This window comes from Mustela lutreola, chromosome 13, assembly GCF_030435805.1.
Source record: "Mustela lutreola isolate mMusLut2 chromosome 13, mMusLut2.pri, whole genome shotgun sequence".
In the NCBI taxonomy this organism is placed as follows: domain Eukaryota; kingdom Metazoa; phylum Chordata; class Mammalia; order Carnivora; family Mustelidae; genus Mustela; species Mustela lutreola.
Window position 1 is genome coordinate 80,613,092 of NC_081302.1, and position 12,812 is coordinate 80,625,903.

At 37.2% G+C, this 12,812-nt stretch overlaps 1 protein-coding gene across 1 annotated transcript in view; it reads right to left on the reverse strand.

Moving 5' to 3' along the window:
• Positions 1-12,812, reverse strand: part of LOC131813647 (ligand of Numb protein X 2-like) — a 28,168-nt gene extending 15,356 nt beyond the window's left edge. The window contains exons 1-4 of the mRNA XM_059144006.1: positions 12,707-12,812; positions 8,662-8,730; positions 8,550-8,580; positions 7,144-7,179 (exon numbers count right to left, since the gene is read on the reverse strand). Coding sequence (XP_058999989.1) covers positions 7,144-7,179; positions 8,550-8,580; positions 8,662-8,730; positions 12,707-12,812 — 242 coding nt within the window. The remainder of the gene's footprint in view (positions 1-7,143; positions 7,180-8,549; positions 8,581-8,661; positions 8,731-12,706) is intronic.

Consider the following 12,812-nt stretch of genomic DNA (forward strand, 5'->3'; position numbering starts at 1 on the left):
CTGATGTATATTATAGATAGAGGCTTTTCTCCCTCTTCATCATCAGAAAATAAATGGGACTGGTATAGTAGTTTATATAGAAAAGGTATATATACCTAAAACTGAGCATAAAGTATTCCAGAAAGCATTGGTTATAAACTTTCCTAATGATTAAAAATTAAAGACCTGACCTGCCAAAATCTTTCCAGAGCATATGTTTATTATTTTACTTTAGACAAAAACTGATTCAAAGAATTTTTCTTCTAAATGTCTATATAGATTTTTTTTTACTTCCGATGAGACCACCTGCCTATAAATTAACAAATAAAATTCTTCAAATAAAATACTTTAAAATTTAAATTGTAAACCTACTCTGGTCTTGTTCCTGTTTTATCACCTAGAAAATTCAAGAAGCTTTATGTAAAAACAGGTCATTTATCAATGTATTCCAAATTCAAGTTTTAATTTAACACAAACTTAGGTATAAATAGAAACTTCTAAGCATTTTACAGACAGACTTGTAGACATCATGTGAGGTCACTTGTCACAAACTCCAAACAACATACTATGGGGACATGTTTGTATACACATAAACACATAGTTACGTAGCTGATTTGTATCTATTTCTTTCAAGGGCGAGATTCTTCCTCTTTGAACTATCTTCTATGAAAAATATTCTTGCTTAGCACAGTTGACCTCCTGCAAGTTCTACTGGTTACTTTCTTAGGTTCTATCAGTTTAGAATACTAAAATATGTCAGACTACCCGGATGTCTCTAAATATTTTACAAAAGCAGCAATTTTTTAAGATGATGTTTTTAATGTGTGCAGATAGATCAACAGCTTTCTTATGAACACTTATTTAGTGGCTATCATTATTAGTGTATGTCTAAAAGTAGAAAAGTAAAAATGCTCCGTCAGCAAACTGCAGTGAATCACTTTCTGCTTTTCCAGAATTTACTTCACACTGCAAAATAAGACCTGCTTAATGAAGGAAATACAGGAACACACAAAACTTCATCCCATCAGAGAACCTTAATGGTTCCTCTTTCAACCTGTTTTGGCACTTACACACACATTTTTAAACGTGATCAGGATGACATAAGTTATGTGCACATATTTTCTCAGGATGTTGAAATTAAGTCTTTTTCATGTCACTTAACATGATTTTAAATGACCACAGAATACTGATGACATAGCTGTATCAGAACCTTTATGCCCAACCCTCTTCTTAACATGTACGCATTTACTATATAAACAATGCTGCTACAGTCAATGCCTTTATCTCCAAATGCTTGTGCATGACTTTATTTGTATTCCACAAAAAGAGGAATTTATAGGTCAAAGATTACATCAAGGAAAACCTACATATTATCAAACTGATCCTTTAAAACAACTGTTCCAATTTATCTTCCCACCTACTACGAATAAGTAATTTTTCCGACACACCCTCAACAACAATGGACATTTTTCTGAAACAATCTGCCAGTACATAGGTGAGAAATGCCACTTCATTATCATCTAAATTCATATTTCTGACAGTACTAAGTAAAACATTTCAAATATTAATTAGACAAGTCTATTTCTCCTTGAGTGAATGGTCTATTCAGGCTATTTGAGGTATATCTGAGGTATGTTTCTCACTGACTTCTCAGAGCTATTTTAACATTAAGCATATTAATTATCTCATACATATACGTTATGTGCCTATTTCTAAAATGAGACCTTAATTTCAAGATACATCTCAATTTCAGATGTTAAAATGTGAAGAAAAAAAGCATCTAAACAGCTAGTATTTTAGTTCCAACCTGTCCTTTACCTTTTGCCTTTGTCCAGAAACAAGATGGGATTGGGAGGGAGACAAACCATAAGTGACTCTTAATCTCACAAAACAAACTGAGGGTTGCCGGGGGGAGGGGGTTGGGGAGAAGGGGGTGGGATTATGGACATTGGGGAGGGTATGTGATTTGGTGAGTGCTGTGAAGTGTGTAAACCTGGTGATTCACAGACCTGGGGATAAAAATATATGTTTATAAAAAATATATGTTTATAAAAAATAAAAAATTAATAAAAAAAAAAAAAAAAAAAAGAAAACTTAGGCCTGTTTTTGGCCGACCGTGGGCCCTGACTAGTCCATCTAGCTTGGCATCTGTAATACCTGTGGACTGCTGTCAAAGCTCACTGTCAGCACTCCACCTCTGTTCCTGCCCTCCTGCACATTATCTTCCACATGGCTGCCAGAATGCTCTTCTTCAAACACGTATCTCATGTCCTATTATTCACATCAAACCCCTAGTGGGTCTCAACTGTCCTCCGTGTAATTACAAAACTCTTTAAGATGACATACACGACCCTTCCCTTTATGACATCTGGAATCTGATCTTGCCATGCTGCGGCTCGCTGGTTTTCCAGCAGTTCTTCAAAAGAGTAAAGATCATCCTTGTCTCTAGATCTTACTCCATGCTGCCCCCACTTATAGACGACTGCTTCCAAGCCCTCTTCATCTATCAAACCCAATACAGCAGGTCCAGGCTAACTGATGAAGCTGCTAGGGAAACAGAGAAATCCTTTAGATTAATAAAGAACCCCTGGACACGTATAGCAGGTTAAAGGAACTGGATGTGCTATATCAGGTCATGTGCACTTATTCTACATACTCCTTTGGTTCAACTCTGAGGCACAACACAAGAAGAAGACAATGGGAGAAGGTGGAGTGGCGCGGGGGTGGGGGGGGGCGAAGGGAGATTAACTCCTTATATTTCTCTTACTCCTTTGCCTCTATCAAGTCTTTCATGTGGAGCCTAAAAGCAATTGCAATAAATAGAGAACCAGTTTCATAATTAAAATCAAAGTAGTTCAAGGGTACCAGACTGCTTCAGCTGATTAATAAAAAAAGCTGCTAAAACATCTAAGATAATTTCTTCTAATTTTGATGCGGCTACAAAGAAAACTAAGTAAAACCAAGAGACAAATCCCTATGTTTAAAAATCAATTTTCGGGGCGCCTGAGTGGCTCAGTTGTTAAGCATCAGCCTTCAGCTGAGGTCATGATCCAGGGTCCTGGGATCAAGCCCTGCATCAGGCTCCTGGCTCAGCAGGAAGCCTGCTTCTCCCTCTCCCACTCCCCACTTGTATTCCCTCTCTAGCTGTCTCTTCTTCTCTGTCAAATAAAATTAAAAAAAAAAAAAAGTAAAATAAAATAAAAATCAATTTTCATTCAAAGTTATCCTAAATTTTCTAAGTTTAAAAGGATTTTAGGATAGCTAGCTTTTAAAACAGTACTTTACCCTAGAATTGTCTACATCCAAATAAAAAATTCTTGCACAGATATATGGACACCTTCAACTGTAATCATTCTAAGTTTTTCAGAGGATTCAATGCAATACGAGAAACATGCTTTCATCAGAGGCAGAAGACACAATGCAAGACAAAACAAAAAAAATCATGCACAGGAAATCAACAAAACTAAAACATATTTCAAAATGAATCTGGATTGGTAATTTTTAAAAAGAATATCCAGCATTGCAAGAGCACAGTGAGAACGGCATTTTCATACTGGCTGGTGGGTAATCAATTGGGAAACTCCTTCTAGAAAGTAATTTTACAATATTTACGAAGAGTCTCCAAAAATCTCCCTCTCTTTAAGCCAGTGATTAAGTTTCTAGGTATTTGTCTTTAAAAAATAATCAAAAATATGAATGAAAATTTATAAGAAAAACAAACACATAGAGAGCATTCATTATGTGCCTGGCTCTACTGAAGTCTTATAAACTGTAATCCTTGGGCCAACAATGTCAAGTAGTTACTGTTCTTTTCCCCCACTTTACAGATAAAGGAACTAAACACAGAGGGATAAATAACTTGAACAAGGTGACAGAGCTTATGAACAGTGGAGGGGATCTGAAGCCAGATTTCAGCTCAAGTCTATCCCCTTAAGCTACAATACCACATTGCCTCTCCCCATAAAGATGCTCAATATGTTGATACTTCCTAGAATATACGAACTGAATACAAACACTAATAATGGAAGGACGGCTGATTAATGATGTATCGATTCATAAAGCTGACTTAAGCAGCAATAAAACACTCCTAAAGAATTACTGAACTGACAAATATTGGTGATATAACATATGAGAAAGAACAGGTTACAAAGCAATCCAGTTGACCTTTGAACAATGTAGGGATTAAGGGTCCTAAACACCTAGGCAGTTGAAAATCTACACATAATTTGACTCCCCAAAATCTTTACTAATAGCTTCCTGCTGACCAGAATGTTTACTGACAATATAAAGTCTATTCACACACACTTTGTATGTGATATGTACGACATACTGCATTCTTACAATAAAGTAAGATAGAGAAAAGAAAATATTAAGAAAATCATAAGGAAAACACATTTACAGGACTCCACTTTTACTGGAAAAAATTCACATATAAGTGGACCTAACCAGTTCAAAGCATGTTGTTCAAGTATCAACTTATATACCATACATGTGTTCATGATCCCAACTTAAGAACATATATGAATACACACACTGATAGCTACATAACCGTATGCATAAACAAAACTCAGTTTTCTAGGGAAATAAAATCTTAAACACATAATACACAAAAAATTTGTGAGATATAAAGTAAATGTATAAGTAAAAACTTTACTACTGAACATGTAACTAAAAATCTTACTGACATAGAAATTTAAGTTACGGTTAGAATAGAACATTACTTACTCTTTTTATCTGATGAGGTACGAAAATCTATACCACCAAGACCTTCATTGCCTGCAGTTGAAGTAGCTGCTGTGGTTCCCAAAGTCAAGCCTAAAGTATTCTGTCCAAGTCCTACAAATAAACCAAATATAATTTACAAAGTCTTCACAATGATTTTCCCTCAATGGACAAAATTCTCAAATGCTTTCAAGCTGGATCCCATTTTTCTTCATAATTGGCTTAAGCAAATAACATGGAATAAGTCTAAAGCTGGGATTTAATGGTGTATGTAGTCTGGATAATATGATTTTAACTCCTTTACGTTTTAGGTAATTTTTTAAAGTGTAGACACACAATGTCACATTAGTGTACAACAGTGACTTGAAAACTCTATACATGCTATGTTCACCACAAGTGTCACTACCTTATCTGTCACCATACAACCTTATTACAATACCACGGATTATATCCATCCCTGTGACTGATTCCATAACTGGAAGGTTGTACCAACTCCCCGTCAGCCATTTTGCCTGTCCTCCCTACCCTTTCGGGCAACCATCAGTTCTCTGTATTTATGGGTCTATTAATTTGTCTTTACTAAAAAGGTCAGAGTTTATCTGTTAATTCAATAAATGTGAACATACTACTTGTTTTTTTTAAATCCTCCTGAAAAAGCAGTTTTAGTTTGTATATTTCCAGGTGAATACTTCTTGTCCTCTAGTCATGCTTTGTAATTGGATACTTTTTAAATTATCAAGTATTGGATGTGTTAATTAACTTGATGGGCATTTACAATGTGCACGTATATATGAAATCACTATGCTCTACACTTTAAATATCTTACACTTTTACTTCTCAATTATACCTCAGGACAGCTGTTAACAGATAAATAAATTACATAATAAAATAATCTGGTAATTATTTATAAGATTTCAGCAAATATTATAAATCTTATAAAGCAAATAGTTTCATTATTCATGAAATCTAAAGAACTGAGAGTTAGAAGCCTTACAGTTCAAACATCAAATTTCATACTCCCAAGCTTTTTCAAGAAATATTTAATGAAAGAAATAGACTTCATTTATTTAAATCCTACCTCACTGACAAAAGGATTGAAGGGGCTAAACTACAGTTAATCTTAAGTCATGAAGGTATGCTTGTAAATCAAGTAGCAAAATTTTAAAGACCACGCATTGGTAAATCATCTAAGTCTATGCATTACCAAGCTCACATAAGTGTGGTTCTTTTTGGACAGATGCTATTTACTTTAAACAGAGGAAACAGTAGAGGCACTGAATAAAAGCAGGGGATATATGAAGAGTGGATTTAAATACTGACAATGTGTGAAAAAAAATATAGCTAAATGAATGTCCATTAAAAAAAAAAATGCAGGGGTATGTTTAGTTAGCACAGCCATAAATCAAGCACTGACGTGTGTCTAGAGCCTAAGAAAAATTGTAGCAGGCCTAAAAACTCATTAGAAAGACACAAAAACAATCCTCCACCTCCCCTTTCTGTTATTTTTGTGTTTTGCTCTCATAGGACTCTTTAGGAGAGATGTTTAAACACTTATCCTACAAAGAAATGTATGTTACAGTCATCCAGTGATTCAGTTATTAGGAGATATTTTGAATACCTACAAGGTGAGACTACAGTGACAAAGACAAGTATCTGAAAGATAATGCAAACCTGAATGCTACAAATTTTTACAGATTATCTTCACCAACTCCTTTTTTCCCCTTCCACTGACCCAGAGTTTCTTCACTAAATTTAGTACCTGAACGGAGGACATGAAAGAGCTGTTTAATAGAAAACACTAGGTCATACTCCTTCATCTCTCCCACACGACCAAGTAATAGACACCTACGAGGTGTTGAGTAAAACTTCTGATATTAAATAGCCATTATACATGAACCTATGTATTACTGGGAATGCTATGATTTTCACATGTTTCAATGCCAAAAACTGTCATCCTACTTACTCACATTCCCTTCGGCGTATCGCTACAGAGAACCATGGCATTTTTGAGCTGGAAAGAAATACAAAAACCTTTCAGTCCTACCCTTGTTTTACAGATAACCAAAAGCTGCCAGATACTACATGACTACCTAAGACCTCACAATGATTTGGAATTACAACCAGGGCTTAATTCTAAGACTTCTGGTCTAGAGTTTGTTGTCTTTTTTTTTTTTTCCACTAAACGGGTTCAAATGACTATAAAAATACAATGTAAACTAAACCTCCTGAGAAAAAACCATTTCTTTATTTAAAGGTTTTTCCTGAATTAAAAAGTCATTGACTTTTTTAAAAACTCCAGTACTGAAAGGCTGTATAATGAGTCAGTGTCTGTGATCTATTAGGTTCCTTACATGCTTCCTTCTATAGCCCAGCTCTGTGAGATAATAAGAAAGAGAAGAGAAGAAAACCACAGATCTGGGATCTTTTCTCAAAAATTCTTACCCAGAGTTAATCCTGTAGTTATAGTTGCTGCTATTCCTGGGGACAAAAAGAGAAATAAAATTTAATCATCAATGGCAGATGACATTTTGGGGGGGTTATTACAAGGGCAAGACTTAGAGTCATCCTCAGGATATGATACTACAACAACCAGTATCTTCTACCATGACCGCTAATAGAAACGTTCTTCCTAGACCACTGGTTTTCATATTAACGGCTATATATAATTATATAGGGAATAAGATTTATAAATGCAAACAACGACTGCTTATAACAACATTAGGCAAGGAGAAAAAAAGCTACTCTAAGCCAACACTGGCACACAAAGTTGTTTCAAGGAGCTCACTGGAAGCTCCCGCATTCCTGCAGTTCTTACATTTTCTATGTGTGGCTGTGAAAAGTGGCAATCAAAGCTGGAATGTCAATGCATAAAGTGGTAACAGAGACCAAGAGGCCCTGCGGGTACAGAATAAAGAGTAAATAAAGAAATAAGCTTTTGAAATGGCAGCATTACTGACACACATTTTTAATAACCAAATATCTTTAAGTATTAAAAAACAGATTTTTATTATCGAAATGTCTACCAGAAACTTTGACCTCTTGCCCTTTTCCCATCGAAACAACTCTTTTAATAATATAAAAACTTAAAACGTCTCTTAGGAAGGTAAATTATAATGTTATAGCAAGAAAGGATGCTGACTGCCCCATATATGCAAATTAAAAAACGTCCAAATTGGTAAACTTGATTTATATTCACTAAGGTGAAACACTGCATTATATACTCTCATGTAAAAATTAAATTAATTCTTTATATTTAAAGAGGTAGATCTTCTTTGTGTCAAGTATACCAAAAAAGAAGTTATTTTGAAAAGAAATCTTGGGATGCCTGCGTGGCTCAGTTGGTTAAGTGGCGGCCTTCAGCTCAAATCATGATCCCAGGGTCCTGGGATCAAGTTCTGCAATGGGCTCCTTGCTCAGTGACGAGCCTGCCTCTCCCTCTGCCTCCTGCTCCCCCTGCTTATTCTCGCTCTCTCTGATGAATAAATAAAATCTTTCTTTAAAAAAATCACATTTCTTCAAATTTGTTTCTCTTCTTTTTTGAAGATTTATTTATTTTTGAGAAAGAGCTTGGGGGAGGGGGGTGCAGTATGCATCAGGAGGATAGGGAAACAGAGACAGAATCTCAAGCAGACTCCCCAAGGAGCTTAAAGCCCAAAGAAGGTCTCATTCTGCAAGCATGAGATCATGACCCGAGTGGAAATCAAGAGTTAGACCCTTAACCAACTGAGCCATCCAAGAACCCCTAAATGGGTGTTTTCATTTACACTAGAATAGATCATAACCGATGTGAGGCCTACCACTGGCCCTTAAGTCCACATCCCTATATATATTTCCATCTTCATATTTACCATTTTTTAGGTCTGACACCAATGACAATCCCTATAAAGGGCAGAGATATAAACCAGAACCTTAAAAAGAATATCCCATAGCTACTCCCTGAAATGTGACAATCCTCCTTACCTGTATTTGTTCCTCCCAGAGTGAACCCAGTGGTAGGTTTCGTTCCAAAGAGCCCGGTTCCAAAACCACCTGAAGGAGCAGATGTCGTGGTAGGAGTTGCAGTGCTTCCAAGAGTTCCAAAATTGAGACCCACTGAAGGGTTGCTTATTTATAAAGAACACAAAATAAAGTCTACTGGAACCAGTATTTCCTAAAGAAAAATAAGAATTAACTCTTCAAGGTTAAACATTTTCTTTCTTTTCACATATTCAATATATTGCCATAAAATACAAAAAGAACTAACAATTTATTTTTAACCAACCCAATTCAAAAAGTCTCCTGTTTTCTTTAAATATAAGTCACATACAAAAGATTTCAGATCCCAAGGAAATCATAAACAGTATCACATATTCTCCTTTTCTAAGTTTTATTGACAGCATATTTTAAAATGGCCACAGAGAAGTCCTATGAATGTGGATCATTTTCCTCATGAATGACTCACATATAGTTCATATTTCTAAATACACTTGTTCTTTCCCAACTACTAAATAAAGAAAAATAAAACATACTCAGAAAAGTTCTTTTAAGTGATCTTTGCCACCTCTCTGTTGATTTATCACCATATTCGTGGATTTAGAAAGGGACAGGGGGATACAGTTACTTTTCTTGTCACCAAAACAGCATCAAGAACTGGGGTAGGGGTGAGAAGAGGAAAAGAAACATAATCTGACAAGAGGAAAATACAAAGTAATTACCCTCTATCCAGATTATGTGTTCATAAGCAGAAATTCTCTTCAGAGTTTCTGAAAGCTCAAAAAGAACAGCTGGTGATAGCAACTGATGTGAACAAAGTTCACAACTTTCAAATGTTCTTATCAAAACTCAAGGGCTCATATTTGCTAACTATAGTGGGAGACCAAATTATTAAAATGAACAAAATGTCTCAACAACCTAACACTCCAAAAATTGTACAAGAGAGTTAAAAGAGACTATAACACATAACATAATGGGAGCTCCCATTCATCCTATATAGGTATCTTTATTCTGTCTTGCCTGCCCTTCCAAACAGACATAATCCCACGAGAAGTCAAGGTCAGTTTTAAAAAGCTTATGTCTGGGACACTGCAATTTAAGGAGGTAGCGGTGTTATGGCTGGGTTCCAGTGCCAACTCTCCAATGTCCTGGGACGTGTGTGACATAACTTAGCCTTCTTGATCCTCTGTTTCCTTATACGCAAAATGTTAATAACTGTGCCCACTTAACAGATTTTTTGCAAAAGATTGAGAGATTATGCATGGTGAATTAACTTCACTTAATAAATGCTATTACTGTCATCATTAGGAACTTAATAAATTCAACTAAACACATTTTATACAATGTATTACACCAGCCAATCACTGTGAGAGGAACAGAACTTGAAACCAGTCATCAACACTGAGTAGGGGCTCAAAAAAAGGGTCCTGGGATCGAGTCCTGCATCGGGCACTCTGCTCGGCGGGGATTCTGCTTCCTCCTCTCTCTCTCTCTGCCTGCCTCTCTGCCTACTTGTGATCTCTCTCTGTCAAATAAATAAATAAAATCTTTCCCAAAAAATGGAGCGGGCCCGGTGTCTTAGTTTATCATTGATTTTAAAATTATCTCTAGGAACATGGGTATGTGAAGTACAGAAGGTTGGCAAAACAGGGTTTAAGGTATTACCAACAAAGCACAAAACTGTGAACACTTAATCAACTGAGCTAAAAAGGTACTTTAATAAATGTTATCGGCAAATTTTGAAGACCTCAAATTAAGGAAATGGTAGTTATGCTGTCCTCCCTCCCAAATAATTCAGTGATCCCATTTGGTTTTACTGCTATTCCATTAATATAGAAAGACGCACAATGAAATTTTTTTTATTTTTATTTTTACTGAAATTATGTATTTTTAGACTAAATATTTAAAATTTCTTGACAACTTAAGATAACTGAAGACACAAGGCACTGTTTCATAATTAAATGTGAAAACATTACCGAAGAAATACTTCAAAGTGGTATCTTCTTACTCAAGAAAGCAAAAGAGAATTTTCTCTACAGGAGAGAAATTTATTTAAAAGCTACCCCAAACAGGACCAAGTTTTGCCTCAACCCACTACTATCTGCCAATGGCTCATCAGAATGTGTTACTGTTGACTCCATCAGGTCAGGAATATTGTTTTAACTTCTCCAGCATGCCCTAATGTGGACTTAGAAAGTAACATTTAGGGAGCACTTACCAAGTGCCAGATATGATGTTAAGTACTTTATTCATCAGCATCTCTGTTCCAGATGTGGGAACTGAGGCTTGGAGAGTAACTTCCCTAAAATGATTTACCTAAAGAGACCAAATCGGGATGCCTGGGTGGCTCAGTGGGTTAAAGCCTCTGGCTTCGGCTCAGGTCATGATCCCAGGGTCCTGAGATAGAGTCCTGCATCTGGCTCTCTGCTCAGGAGGGAGCCTGCTTCCTCCTCTCTCTCTGCTTGCCTCTCTGCCTACTTGTGATCTCTGTCTGTCAAATAAATAAATAATTAATTAATTAAAATCTTAAAAAAAAAAAAAAAGGATATTTTTGACACAGCAATTGCGATAGCATTGAACTAATCTAAGTAGGAGATGATAGGAATAGTTTTCGCCAAATCGGAGAAGGGTTACTGGTTGAAAACCTGGAAGAAAGAGCCAGTACCCTTATTTATTTCACCATCTAAAACAGAGTCCATTATATGGAACTGTGTTCAATAAATATCTGTTCCATGAATGACAAGAGCTTGCAACAGGGCGGTGGCACTGGAGTGAAGCAAATGGAAACTAGGTAATTAAAATTAGGAGGCCTTGCTGATTAAGGGTGCAGAGAGAAAAGGAGGTATTAAGGGAAATTCCCAGACTTTTCCTTGACTGTGTAGTCTGTACCTACCCCGTTTTTCTTGGTAAATTATGTTTTTTTTTAATTTTTTTTAAGATTTTATTTATTATATGAGTGAGAGAGAGAGAGCTCTCAAGTAGGCAGAGAAGTCGGAGGTAGGCCCCTTGCTAAGCAGAGAGCCCCATGCGGAGCTCAACCCCAGGATCCTGGGATCATGACCTGAGCAGAAGGCAGAGGCTTAACCCACTGAGCCACCCAGGCGCCCCTGTACCTCTCCTTTTTAATATAAGGAAAATACTTTTGGCTTTTTACTCTACAATGACAACCCTCAAGCTTCAGGAGATAGATACCTTGTAACATTTTCTATGCACACTTCTTGATGTAATGAACTCCTCCCCTTTTACCTTAAAAAGTCGGAGTTCTAAAAATTAAATTTCTCACCATGAAAATGACCTTTGACTATTATTGTCTCTTTCTAAACCTCTGCTGACTGTATTTCGTCATCGCCTGAAGCGGTGCTTTAGCAGGTTGCACAAAAACGATAAACATGCTACCTACAGTTTTCAGTGTAACTAGAAGACAGTGTGAGTCATTCCACCATAACACTCACGAATACTACTACGCACACTGTTCAAAATGACCACCAAGAAATGCTGCAACACGTATTTAAAACAAAAACCTGCAGTAAAAAAGGACAGGGTTCCATGAGGTACCAAGAGGTGAGCTCGTTTAGAATACCACGAAATCATTAAAGCAGTGGAATGTCCAAAGCCGTATATCCTGCAATGAATTCTGAATTATCAGCGATAAAACTCTAATTGTCCCCCTTAAAATTTTACTATTGTCTTTTTCTGAAACCCCAGAATGACCCACAATGTCGTTCTCCGTTCTGTGCCTCAGACTGCCGCACTGCTAGGGCTCAGCGTGAAATCCCAGGCCCTTTCACCCAGCCAGACCCCACTGGACAGGGACACTGGGTGAACCATTGTGGATTCTGGGGACTCACAACCCTATGACCACCCTCCCGACCAGGCCCCCGAACGGCAGGACTATGAGGCTGGCGCTGCGCAAGTCTGTCTTTCTTTTTCGCAGACCCACTAGAAAGGAACCCAGCGCGAAGGGAGAGGGACGGGCCCACCCACGGGATCTCACGGAGAGGACCAGGCCGGGAAGGCGCAGAAGCGCAGTTACCTAGATGCCCCGTCCCGAAGGAGAAACCGCCGCCTGCGCCGGTCCCGCCGGGGGCTACGGTGGTGGAGCCCAGCGTGCCGGTCCCGAAGGAGAACCCCGTGGACAT